Source organism: Mustela erminea, chromosome 7, assembly GCF_009829155.1.
Source record: "Mustela erminea isolate mMusErm1 chromosome 7, mMusErm1.Pri, whole genome shotgun sequence".
In the NCBI taxonomy this organism is placed as follows: domain Eukaryota; kingdom Metazoa; phylum Chordata; class Mammalia; order Carnivora; family Mustelidae; genus Mustela; species Mustela erminea.
The window spans coordinates 102911437-102924575 of NC_045620.1; the positions used below are offsets into that span (position 1 = coordinate 102911437).

The 13139-nt window shown below is 48.4% G+C and overlaps 1 protein-coding gene and 1 long non-coding RNA gene across 2 annotated transcripts; one reads left to right on the forward strand and one right to left on the reverse strand.

Annotated features, from left to right (window-relative positions):
• Positions 1-4991: 4991 nt before the first annotated feature.
• On the reverse strand, positions 4992-6106 carry LOC116596556. The gene is made up of 2 exons (XR_004288175.1): positions 6075-6106; positions 4992-5059 (listed from the first exon to the last, which is right to left on the reverse strand). It is a non-coding gene; the product is annotated as an uncharacterized LOC116596556 (long non-coding RNA).
• Positions 6107-7538: 1432 nt separating this feature from the next.
• On the forward strand, positions 7539-11747 carry TEX37 (testis expressed 37). The gene is made up of 4 exons (XM_032353789.1): positions 7539-7645; positions 8436-8472; positions 9137-9229; positions 11210-11747. Exons 2-4 carry the CDS (start codon positions 8446-8448, stop codon positions 11636-11638), a joined length of 549 nt encoding a protein of 182 aa, XP_032209680.1. The 5' UTR covers positions 7539-7645; positions 8436-8445; the 3' UTR covers positions 11639-11747.
• Positions 11748-13139: the final 1392 nt, after the last annotated feature.

The window sequence follows — 13139 nt, forward strand, 5'->3', positions numbered from 1 at the left end:
GGCATTTACAGGATTGTAGTCCATTCTCCTGCCAAGCAGGTGTTTTTAAATCCCCATTTTACCACTTGAGAAGGAAACTGAGGAGATAATATAAGGAACTTGCACAAGGACACCTGGTTGGTAAGTGGCAGAGCTGGGTTCAAGTGCAAACTCATCAGACTCTCAAAGTCTTTGGGGTCTATACTCGGCCTGCCCTCTGAGCGTCCATACTTCTTAGCCCCGCATGGGAAGAGTTCGGTGTGCGGCCCCGGCTGGACCTTTACAAAGCCCCCAAACAAGCCAAGAACACGATTGGAGGATATAACATTTATCAGCCTAGTCTGGTAGGCTCAGGAGAGGCCAAAGGCAGTTCAAGTCTTTCGGAGAAGTAAAGAAAACGCATACTTAAAGAAAGACGTGGAAATGGGATCAATTAAGAAACAGAGCTCTGTGGGAGTGTCATAAATATTCAGAGAGAAGGGATGTGGGTGACCACGAGCAGGCAGGAAGTGGTTCCCACCAGAGGTTGAGGGGTGCCTGAACTTTCAGAGATGGGCCAGATTTGGGCAATCTTCATTTAAGACTTGATTTCATCATATCATCTCTGCCACATTTCTAGTCCCCTCTTACGCCCCATGGCCCTCATTTCTGGAACCCCTACCTGTGTTTGCTCACTCTCTCTTTGGATGCTTGCTCCCTCCTCCCCCTCACCAGTCTGCTAAGTTCTAAATGGCAGGAACCCCGCGTTTTCCATCTTGTATTATCACCCTGACAATGTCCCCTTCTTCCCTCTGCACCCAGAGACACATGCAGCACCGAACGCCACACCTTGCTGACCTAAGTCCACTGACAGTTGCCTGTTGAACAAATGAAGCAGAAGAAGACCCTACATTCTTATCCCACGTTCACAATTTCACAAGCTTTTTTGGTATCAGTTCTCGCATACCGAGCACATCTACCACCCACGTGCGCCCCATGCCGGGGCCTGATTGGCTCTCTGTGCTGGTACAAGTCCCTGGAAGGCTCTGGTCCTCACCTCCCTCCTCTATAAAGAGCTACGGATGGCCCGGCTATAGTTTTCTTGTAGGCAAGTGTAAGAATCATGAGAATCTCCAGGGATGCTTGTCTAAAGGCAGATTCTGGGCTTGGCTCCTTCTCCCAGAGCTTCTGACACAGAAGGTAGCGGCAGAAATCTAGGTTTTATTTTATTTTATTTTTAAAGATCTTATTTATTTATTTGGCAGAGAGAGGTACAGCGAGAGTGGAAACACAAGCTGGGGGAGTGGGAGAGGGAGAAGCAAGCTTCCCACCGAGCAGGGAGCCCGACATGGGCCTCCATCCCAGGACCCCGGTATCATAACCTGAGCTGAAGGCAGACACTTAACGGCTGACCCACCCAGATGCCCCAGAAATCTAGGTTGTCATATGTATCTGGGGGACTCTGAAGCAGGTGCTCCCTGGGCTGCACAAGGTGACCCAGCTATGGCTATGAAGCTAGAATGGAAGAAGTTGATAGGCCTCGTGTTTGGGGCCAATGAAGGCATCTGTGTGAGGACAGACCCCTCCAAAACGCAAACAGGTTTTAATTTTCAGAGTCGTCCACTTGAAAGCTAACAACCTGGTTTTGTGAGTCCCCAGGGGAAATCTAGAAGAGGAACCTTGCAGGACAATCTAGCGTCCAGCATCCGTCTCCAAGATGTGGTCCTTCCGCTTGGCCCTCTTGCCCCCCTGAGCTGTAGGGCAGGGGCTGATTCTGATTAAGTCCACGGATCTGTTTTTGTTTGTTTGTTTGTTCTCCATGTGAAGGGGTGTCCGTTTCTTCGCAGGGCCCTCCCAGCTAAGGCACCCTGTTTGGGAAAGGCAGCATTTGCTAAGCCCTTTGGAGGCTCCTGGCTCCTGGAGAGGGATTGGTATCCCCATTGCTCTGGGAGGAGGCCTTTGTAGTGTCGACTTGCTGTTTGTGTTTCAGGCTCTAAGGGAAGGTTTGCTCCTAATTAAAGGCGTAAATGCTTTAATCCCTGGCCTGAGGGCTTCCCATAGCGCATTAGCCGTATTAGGAAGGAAATGGATTGTAATCCCTTTAATATAAGCCTGGAGGAACTCGAAGGCTTCTGGTTTGGGAAAAGAATTTCCTCCTGTGATTTAACAATATTAACATGCTGAATTTGCATAGACAGAAACTTGGGGCCCAGCTTTCCCTCCAGAAAGAGACAAGCGGATTCTCTCTCAGATGAATGAATGTTGCAATAATTAAGCTCCTACAGCATACCAGACCCGATGCCAAGGCATTGCGCATATTTTTCTCCTTTAGTTTTGTCCTCCAACCCTGTCCACATGTATTTTGTCACTAAGGAAATGAAGCTAGAGAGGTGATTATTCTCACCAGAGGAAGGGGACAAGGATCTCAGTGAGAGCCGTTGGTGTGCCCTGTGCTTTGTATATACCGTTCATGGATCTCTGTCCACACGATGTTTTTTCTGTGTGTGCTTTTAAACATATACTTCCCCCTAACAATGCTTTTAGAAATACACTCCTACCAGTTTTTATTGTGCAATGAATTTAGTTTCTTTCCCTACACAATTTGAACCCAATGCTTGTATTTAGGCTTAAAAAGAAACAAACGAGATTTGCTTTCTGGTTTATTTTTCATCCCTGACAAATGTTGGAAAGATTCCCCTTGCATGCTGCTAAAGGAGACTGCGAGAACCATGAGAAACGTAGCTGTGTTGCTTCAGAAAAAGAACATGGATCACAGCACGCAAAGGTAAACGTTGGTACATGGGGGTTTTGCCATGCTCTGGGGTGAGCTTACAAAATTTCCTAACAAGACTGATGAATCACAGACCTGTACCCCTGAAACAAATAATACATAAACGTTAATTAAAAAATATATATATATCCTAGGAACATTAAAGAGTATTTTTAAAAGAAAAGAAAAGTTCCTAACGGTGCTTTAGTGCGGCTGGAGGAAGTCTCCACGTTCCATTTCTCAGGAGGAAACGAGGGCCCTGAGGCTCGCGCAGCGGACCTGCCCATGACGTGTGCCCGCAGGTGGCCCATCGGAGGCCCTGCCCGGCTCCTGCAGGTTGTTGCGTGGACGCCGCTGCATTCACTCTGAGATGGTGCAGAAACGTGACCGCGGTGAAACTGACAAGCACCGGAAACCAGAAAGAAGGCAGCGTAGGTAGACCCCTTCACTCTTTCCCTCCTGTGACCTGATTTCCCTTCCTGCTGCCATTGAACACCCTTTTAGGGAGGCAGCAGAGTCCTGTCCTGTTCTTCAGGACAGCCTCGCACTGCGTGGCCGTGTTGGAGGAAGGCTATGCTCCCCGAATACAGCAGACTCTCTCTGTTAGCTTCAAATACGGCCTATATCACCAGCAATTCCAGAGTGTCCAGAGCTTTCTTCCCCGGGGCTGTAGATCCTCCTACCCAGGTGTGTACCCCCGGCTTCTCCACCTGGAAGGCAGGCTGCACAAAGTTCAGTATGGTGGTCTTACTCCTCTAGCTGGCTCCTCGCCCCCATTTCCTACCTCACCAAGGGGCGACCAATCCCCAGCAGCTCCTTCCAAAAATCTGGGATTCATCCTTGATACCTCTCTGTGTCACGCCTCTGTCTCTCCCTTGCCCCTGCTGATTCCTGATAATGATTAAAGTCGGTAGGGTTTACTTCCAAAACATCTCTTGAATCCACCCAGGCTTCTCCCTCCATGTCGCTGCCCTCTCCTCCAGCCTGTGCCAGCCACCATCATCAGCCAGTGGCGGGACTGCTGGGATCCTGCTTCGTCCTCCCCCCAGGCCATTGTCCACCAGTGATCTGGCAGACAGTTAACTGACTGAGCCACCCAGGCGCCCCACCAGTGATCTCTGATATGTTGCTTTATCCTGCTAAACTCCCTGGTATTTCCCATTATTTCCAGGATAAAACCCACCGATCCTCCTGTACGCCGCTGGACGAAGCACCCCCACCCCCACTCCCAGACTCACCTGGAGCCACATGTTTCCCTCTTGTTCTGCACTAACAGAACAGCCTCTGTCTTCCACAGGAGACCAGGCTCCCTTTGGCCCTACAGCCGTCACACAGGCCAGAGCATCCTCCTGCCTCCCCAGAACTGAGGTACGATGTCACTACTTGATGCAAGTCTTCCCTCCAGACCGGATCAGGTTCTCACACCCCATTTCTCTTCCATGACTTTGTCACAGCTGCAATTAAAGACTCACTTGTGCAAGATATTTACCTGTCATCACCCTGTAACTTCATGAAGGCAGAGGCCACTCCGGGATTTCTTCGCTACCCTGATTACAGGGCCCTGTACCATGTCTGGCAAGGAGCAGAAAGCCAGACAATGCTAGTGAACCCTGGCCTGAAGAACACCAAGGACAATCACAGACACATCCGTTTGACTTTCTGCATCCACTTCCCGTGGATATCACGTACCCATTTTACAGCCAGTGATCACACTGACTTCTATTGAACTTGCATGGTTTATCCAAGGGCAAGAAGATAGCAAATATCAGGATTTAAAGTCAGGACTCCAAAAGCTACTTGGTAATATTTTCCTGAAAATATATTCTTGAGGCACAAAAAAATCACTTGTTAAGGCCCAGCTGTCCCTCTACTTTCATCTCTGCGGCCATTCTGTTCTTTACCCGTTCTTTGTCATTTCCAGGATTATTATATTCAAAAGCACTTCTTAAATCCCTACATGTAAGTGACAGTGCACTGGGATAAAAAGGTGACTAAGACCAAGTTCTTTACCTGAAGGATACCACAGTTGGTTAGGAGAAGGAACTACTTTAGCTCTCCAACCTTGAATTTGTTGGAACTACTTCAGCTACTAACTTACATAAACTCAACTAAAACCGGCTTCAGCAGGAAAAGGAATGTATTGGCACACATAAGCCATGAGGTCCGGATGTAGTTAAGCTTCAGGCATTGTTGTATCCAGGGGCTTAGTTAGTATCCTCATGATGCAGTCACTCTCTGTCTTCATCTCCTGGGTCTTCTTTTCTTTGCTGATTTTATTCATGGCCAGGCTTCATATAGCTCCAGGCTCCCATAGTTCTTAGTGACTACTATCTTAGAAAGAGAGAGACTGTGCCAGGAGCTGAGGGTGACTCTTAACAGCCCACCTCCAGTCATGAGGCTCTCCTTGCATCAATCGGGTGGCCTGGGGGACAGACTATTCTAGAGACAACACATCCGTTTAGAGCTGGAGTAGGGTCAGTACCACACAAATCACATCATCCCCACAGGGGAGAGAAATAGTTCTCCAAAGGGAAACTGGCATGCCACCACAGAAAGGCGAACATCAGAGATTCACAACCCCCTTGTTCTTGGCCTCTTGCCCTTTCCCACTCCTTTCCTGGGCCCCCCTCACTCCCCCTTGTTCCTGTCTTACAGGCTTTGCACTTGCTGACATATGCTGAGAAGCCCTATCTTCCAGATCATTCCGTGACTGCTTCTGACACTTCAGACCTCCGCTGTAATGCCACCCTTTCTGAGAGGCCTTCTCACACTCTCCTAAAGTGCCACTCAGTCATTCCCTCAGACTTCACTTTGTTTATTTGCTGGATCTAATAGAGCAGTTGAGCAATTATTACTTGCTTACTCTGTGTTTTGCTCTCATCAGAATGTAAACTCTGCAGTCAGGGGGATTCCCATCTACCTGGTTCACTTGTTGAATCTGCAACATTAAGAACAGCGCCCAACACGAAACAGTGCTCAATAAATATTAGTTGCATAAATGAAAGGCATCTGTGGTGGCACTCAGTGAGAAACCAAGGAGAGCTTCATGGAAGAGGGGGCCCTTAAAGTACGTGAATGATTTTTATTGTGGTAAATATATATAACATTAAAATTTACCATTTTATCCATTTTATCAAAGCATAACAAATTAGTGCTTTAAATTCATTAACAATGTTGTACAATTATCATCACCCCTATTCTTTTCCCAAAAGTGTTTTATCTTCTTAAAACTCTACCCTTTCCTCCCAGGCCTCTGGCAACCACAGCTCTACTCCTGTCTCTATGAACTTGAGGAGCTTAGGCACCTCATATAAGTGGAATATAGGGTCTTGTTTATTTTACTTACCATGTTTGCAAGGTTTCTTCATGTTGTAGCATGTGCTAAATTTCTTTTAAAACTGAATAATATTTGAACAAAGGAGAAAAAAAGACAAACCAAAAAAGCAGACTTTTAACAATAGGGAACAAACAGCTGATTATCAGAGGGGCAGCAGGTGGGGGGTGGGGGACCTAGGTGATGGGGATTAAGGAGGGCACTTGCCAGTGAGGAGCGCTGAGAAATGTAGATTGTCCACCTGAAACTAATCTAGCACCACATGTCAACCATACTGGAATTAGACATCTTTTAAACTATTTTAAAAACAGAATAATGGGCACCTGGGTGACTCAGTTGGTTAAGTGTCTGCCTTGAGCCAGGTCATGATCCCGGGGTCCTGGAATTGAGCCCCGTATCGGGCTTCCTGCTCAGCAGGGAGCCTGCTTCTCCCTCTCCCACTCTCCCTGCTTGTGTTCCCTCTCTCGCTGTCTCTTTCTCTATGTCAAATACATAAAGTCTTAAAAAACAAAACAGAATAGTATTTCATTATATGTAAACACCACATTTTGTTTATCCACTTACCAGTTGACAAATATCGGGGTTGTTTCTATCCCTTGGCCACTGTGAATGCTGCTGCTCTGAACATGGTCGCACAGGCGCGTGTTCGAACCCCTGCTTTCACTTCTCTGGGGCATCCACTCAAAGGAGGAATTGCAGGAGCCTACGGCAATTCTATGTTGACGTTTAATTTTCTGAGCAATCACCATACTGTTTTCCACGGTGGCTGCACCAATTTACATTCCCATCAGCAGCACAGGAGGGCTCCAATTTCTCCATATCCTCATCAGGACTTATTTTATTTTTCATTTTTTGGATCACAGCTAGCCTCAAAGGTGTGGAAGAGGGTGAAATTCTGACAGAGGAGGGACAAGCCAGCCTTTCAGGCAACAAAGACCCCCACGGCGGCGGTGGAGGGTTGGGGGGCTGGTTGTGGTGTGCAGTGAATCGAGTCACCCACTGTCTGATGTCAAAATCCATGTTGGGGAGGAGCGCCTGTGGCTCTGTGGTTTAAAGCCTCTGCCTTCGGCTCAGGTCATGATCCCAGAGTCCTGGGACGAGCCCCGCATCGGGCTCTCTGCTCAGTGGGGAGACTGCTTCCCTTCCTCTCTCTCTCTCTGCCTACTTGTGATCTCTGCCTATCAAATAAATAAATAAATAATCTTTAAAAAAAAAATCCATGTGGGGTTCTGTTGCCCTCCCTCTCCTGGAAACAACTGATTCTGTAGAGTATTGGCTAGCGCCCACCTCCCTGAAACCTTCCAATGCCGCTACCCGAGTTCATGTTGGCTCAGATGTTCTGGAACGCCAGCCACTTGCCATGAGAAGGTGAGCCAGGGAGCGGGGGACTGCCACACAGGAGGTGAGCCAGTCACCCCATCACAATGACCAGGGACTGTGACCAAAGCAGCCTGGGTCACGTAGGTGAGGGCTCATCTCCAGGACAGGTGTGGCAATAGGACACAGCAGCCGCCTCTTCATGCAGTGGCGGAACCTGGAGTGGGAAGGGCTGGACCATCGTCATCCTCTTGGTAGCAAGAGGGGTAGGTGCTGTTTTTCACTGAAGCCGGCCCCCAGCCCCAGGAGGGGAGCTGTCCATGCACAAAACGGAGGGGACACAGGGACAATTTGAGGTTTGGCAGCTGCCATGCTGGGCCACAGCACATGGAATGGAGTGAGGTTCAGGGCAGTGGTCCGTGGGAATGAAGTGGAGGACCAGCCCAGAACTGGGAGCTCAGATTGCTCCCCAGGGGCCAACTGTAAGGCTCCCCACTAGCACTTCAGGGTTAGGGAGTGAGGGACAGGGTTGGATGTATCTGCTGCTATTGCTTAACTGGGAACGCAGAGCCTTATAAAATTTTCCACCCTGGATACCCCAACCCCACTAGAAAACATGGTTTGTGCTTCTGACCCAGGACGCCACTAAGTCCTAGGCCTGCTGCCTGCTTCCTCAGGGCAGCTCAGATCCCTGGTTTGAGCACCTGAGAGTTCGAGTCTGCTCAATAGATGCTACCAACCACTGTTGATTATTTGCCTCAAAAGGCTGTTGTTAAAGATTTATTAGCACACTACCCACCTTGTTTGAGAGGTGAATCTGCTGTTCTCCTCAGTTCTGATTCCTTCTGGGACCCGCTTCTGCCCCTTGGTCCCAGAATCCCTGCACACGTGCCCATTGATCCGTGCGGCTGCCTTCAAGCCCTGGGTGACTGAGTAACGTGCAGGGGCGCTAAGAGGACTGGGGCAGTTTGCTTGCTTGACATGGCTTTGGGGACAACGGCTGCTTCCCCTGGCCTGGTCAGAGGAAGCAGGTCTAACCAGCTTGTCTGTGTCTAGGTTGTCTGCTATGGCAGGTGTGGTGTACCCCAGACAGGTGAGTGTTGTGGGTGTCTGTCCTTTGTGACCACCTCAAGGTCGAGCAGCTTTAGCAAACAGGCCCAGGTGCCGTGGGGGTCCCCCTGGTCCTCATTCTGGAATGGGGTGTGTGTGTGGGGGGCAGTTAATAGGCAAAGAGGAAAGCAAGGATATACAATTCTCTGGGAGTTCATTTATTCATTATTTATTACTATTTATTATTTATTTATTTCATTCATGCATTTCTAAGGCACCCTCAGCCCTGTGTTGGGCTTCAAGGCTGTAGAGATGCTAAAGGTTAGGTCCCGATCTAGTATACTTCATTCAATCAATTACAATCCCCCTGCTAAGTGCTGTAACAAGGGAGGCAAAATGCGCTATGAAAGCAGAGGAGTAAGCGTGTAATTTGGGGGAGGTGAGGAATAGAAGGATGGGATAGCTGTTGGGGGGAAGAAATTCAGCTGGGTTTTAGAGGATGTGTAGGAGTTTGCTGCAGAGGGCATGGAGGGGTGTCAAGCGGGGTGAGCTGGCAAGGGTCAGTAGAAACCAGATCATGAGGGGCTCTGAATGCCGGGCCCTAAAGTTGGTCTGGGTCCTATGGGCAATGAGAAGCTGTCGAATGCCTTTAGGTAGAAGAATGGCAAGATGGGATCTCTTGTTTTGTAATCTCCCTTGCCCTCCAGGCCCCTGTGGATTTAGACACATACAAGAGCTCCTACATGGTTGACTACCAACCCTACGGGAAGCACAAGTACTCCAGAGTCACACCACAAGAGGTAAGAACTGACTCAGTCTTGTCTTCTGTCCATGGCCCGTGGAAATCACCTTCATTCCATCTTTATTATGTGTGGATATTGGGGGCACTTCTTTAGAACCGTATCTGATACCGGGAGAGCTGAGGAAATCTTTTATGTGTGTGCATTGTGTGTATGTTTTTTAAAATGTACATCAACCTGGGGTGCCTGGGTGGCTCAGTCTTTAAGCATCTGCCTTCAGTGTCTGTCATGATCCCAGCGTCCTGCTCGGCGGGAACCCTGCTTCTCCCTCTCCCACTCCCCCTGCTTGTGTTCTCTCTCTTGCTGTGTCTCTCTCTGTCAAATAAATAAAATCTTTTAAAAAAACGTACATCAACCCTAAGTCATGAACACGAGAGTATAAATGATACACATTCACGGTTTAAATAGCATTGACAAAACAAACACCAGTGTGCCCATTATCAGCCCCCAGAATGAAAACATAGCACATTAGAAGTACCCTAGGGCACCCCCCTTCCTCCCCCTTAAGAGGTAGGTACTATTCTGAATTTGAGGTTAATCATTCCCTTGGTGTCTTTTAAAAACAGTTGTGCTCTATAGGTATATATCCCTATAAACTGTTGAGGTTTGCCTTTTTGAGCTCTGTTACACACTGGATCGTTCTATTTGTACTCTTCTGTGGCTTTTGCTTTTTGCTGAGTAATATGTTACTTATAGTATGCTATTCATTTTCTGCTGTGTCTTATTACATTGCATGAACGTGCCACCATATACTTGTCCCCTCTTCTGTTGGACATCTGGGTTTTTACTGGGCTGGTGATCTCACTGCCCTGTGTTGCGATGAGGATTCCACAGCCTAAGGTTCAGGAGTCTGCCACCCCAGGAGGGGAATTGCTTGTCCCAGGGAACATCGTTACTTGCCAAAGAGGCTGTGTCACTGGAGCGGGGGACCGTCCCTTCTTTGGCTCTCCAAACTTGCCATCAACTTGGTGTTGAAAGACTTTCCGATTTTGGCTTATTTGGTGGGTGTGAAATAATATCTTCTTGTGCTCTGGTTTAGCATCTTTTCATATGTTTATGGATATTCATTATTCTGGGAGATGTCCGTCATGTCTTTGGTCCCTGTTGTTAGTGGGATGCTTGTCTTTTTTCTTCTTAATTTGTAGGAGTTCTGTAGATATTCTAGACGTGTTTCATTTGTCAGTTACAGAAATGGTAACACTCGTCACGGGCTGTGGTTTGTCTTTTCCCTCCCTTTCAGCGAATAGAAACTTTTACTTTAATATAGTCGGATTAGCCGTCTTTCCCTTTATCGTTTGCCCTTTTAAAGGCTTGTTCAAGAAATCCTTTCCCGTCTCCAGGTAGCTCCACTAAAAATAAAAAGAAAATCTGTACAAACAAGGAACAATTTCTGGGATATAGTATTTAGTGGAAGCAAAATGCAGAGTGGGGTCATAATATGCATCCATTGAGGACAAGCCAGGGGGTATAAAACTCCATTATATGTGTTTTTTTTTAAAGATTTTATTTATTTATTTGACAGAAAGAGAGAGAGATCACAAGTAGGCAGAGAGGCAGGCAGAGAGAGAGAAGAGGAAGCAGGCTCCCCACTGAGCAGAGAGCCCGATGCGGGGCTCGATCCCAGGACCCTGAGATCATAACCTGAGCCAAAGGCAGAGGCTTTTGAGCCACCCAGGTGCCCCTCCATTATATGTTTATATGAACATAAACTGTCTAGAAAGATAGGAAAAAGCTCTTACCTCAGTGAATATGTCTGGAGATGGGAACCAAGGGAAAAGGAGAAGTGGGAAAGAGACAGACTTTTCACAAGAAACCCTTTTCTATCACTTCGGTATTTCTCAGGGTCATACATACCACCATTCAAAAACCAGTTTAAACTTTTTTAACTAAAGAGAAGTGTGCTCTGTCCTGGATGAGGCCAAGGAATCTTCGCCTTTCCCCTGTCTCAGCCATCCATTCCTGTGTGATTTATTTCCACAGCAAGCAAAGCTGGATGCCCAACTCCGGGAGAAAGAATTTTATAGGGCCATCCCCAGCTCTACACCCAAGCTAGAGGATGGATACCCCGCCTTCAGAAGACCCCACATGACCTCCAAAGACCTGGGACAGCCCGGCTTCTTCCCCCCGCAGGACCAGGACCGAGTGGCCACAGAGGAGGACGAGGGCAGGTTCACCAGTATCTGCCATTCCGTGTACCCCGTTTCCCACGCCCTGTACCTGGCCCGGGGTACCCCTAACCGGGTCCGCCAGAGTGCCGGCTTTCCGTGCCTCCTGGAGCCCGAGCTCCAGCCTGCACCTGAGGAGGGCAAGGGCTACTTTCTACTGCCTGGCTGCCTATGTCCCTATCACCATAAAGTCAAGTTCCCTATCTTGAACCGATGGGGGCCCTTGATGCCATTTTACCAGTAGGAAGGGGGAGAGAGCCCTCAGGGGCCCTAGGGACATCCTCCCTCTCACAAGGCAATCCCTGCACGGCACTTGGAGAATAGACAGGAGGGCTGAAAATAAAACCCTGGAAAGACAGCACTGCGGGTGCTTGTTCTACCTGGTTCCCTGGCCTGCGCTGGGACAGCATCCACCCCCTCCCACCACCTGCGGAGTGGAGGGGCGGATGGGGGTTGTGGAAGCGGGGAGGGAGGAAAACTGGTGTGTAGGGAGGCTGGAATTTGTGGGATATCTCATGACAACGAAGAGTCCTGCTGCTTGTTGCTTTAGGCATTTACTTACAAAATGGGACAATGCGGTTTCCTACAGTTGTCTCAAGTTGCGCGAATGCTCTTGGGGAGCTTCCCTCGTGTGTTTCGTTGGCTCACCACACCCACCCTGTAGCAATCAGCAGAAACCATCTCGAGGGCATCCTTTTATACTTTCCTTCTTGCTCAGCGGAGCTTTGATCAACATATCCACATATGCGTGAGTTAGGGAGCCGCTGGAGCTGCGGAAGCAAGGAACCTGGGTGCAGTGGCTTGAACCACACCCTAGTTTCTTCCCCATCTACCAGTTCAGAGGTAGGCAGCCGAGGGGGGTGAGGCACCACTGCTGTGGCTCCCATCTCTGTGTCCCTGGCAGCTACCATAAGCTAAATTGTGTCCCCCCTCCCCAAAATTCATAGGTTGAAGCCTTGACCCCCAATGTGACTGTATTTGGAGATAGAGCTTTTAGGAGGTAATTAAGGTTCAATGAGGTCATAAGGGTGGGACCCTGTTCTGATAGGATTGGTGCACACACACACACACACACACACACACACACACACGAACAGCCAAATGAGGACACAGCAGGGAAGGCAGCCATCTGCAAGCCAGGAAAAGAAGCCTCACCAGAGACCAGCCTCAGCCAGACCTTGATCGTGGACTTCCAGCCTCCAGAACTGTGAGAAAATAAATTCCAGTTGTTGAAGCCCACTGGCCTGTGATATTTTGTTATGGTGGTCCAAGCTAAGATAGTGACCCATTCAGTTATCAACATTTTCCTGTGAGCAGAAAGCAAGAAACACCCAGATGAATACAGGTGGATTCCCTTTTAGGGGTGCAAGACAGACATGATATTCGTCACTTTCAGTCCTGTCCTCTTGGCTAGAGCGCAGCACCTGGTCCCAACAAACTGCAAGGAAGGCTGGGAAACTCACCTTTAAGCCATGGGCACAGCAACAAATGAGAAGTTTGTAGAATAGAAGGAGAGGATTATTCGGATGGAAGACTCTCCATTTTTGCCACAACACATGAAAAGGCTTTTTCCGTGGGAATCACCCTACACTCCGAGGCTCCCCTAGGAGATCTTGTTAAAATGCAGGTTCTGAGTCAGTTGGTCTTTTCCATTGAACTGATGGATCTTGATTTATGAAACTATTTCCTTACTGGGAGGAGGCAATCATGCTTTTCCAATTTCTTTCCTGCAAATTATGCAGCAA

Coding starts and splice junctions, on each gene's coding strand:
- TEX37 (XM_032353789.1), top strand. CDS start 8,446: ATGGCAGGTGTGGTGTACCCCAGACAG. Junction 8,473..9,136: donor GTGTGGTGTACCCCAGACAG/GTGAGTGTTGTG, acceptor CTTGCCCTCCAG/GCCCCTGTGGATTTAGACAC. Junction 9,230..11,209: donor CCAGAGTCACACCACAAGAG/GTAAGAACTGAC, acceptor TTATTTCCACAG/CAAGCAAAGCTGGATGCCCA.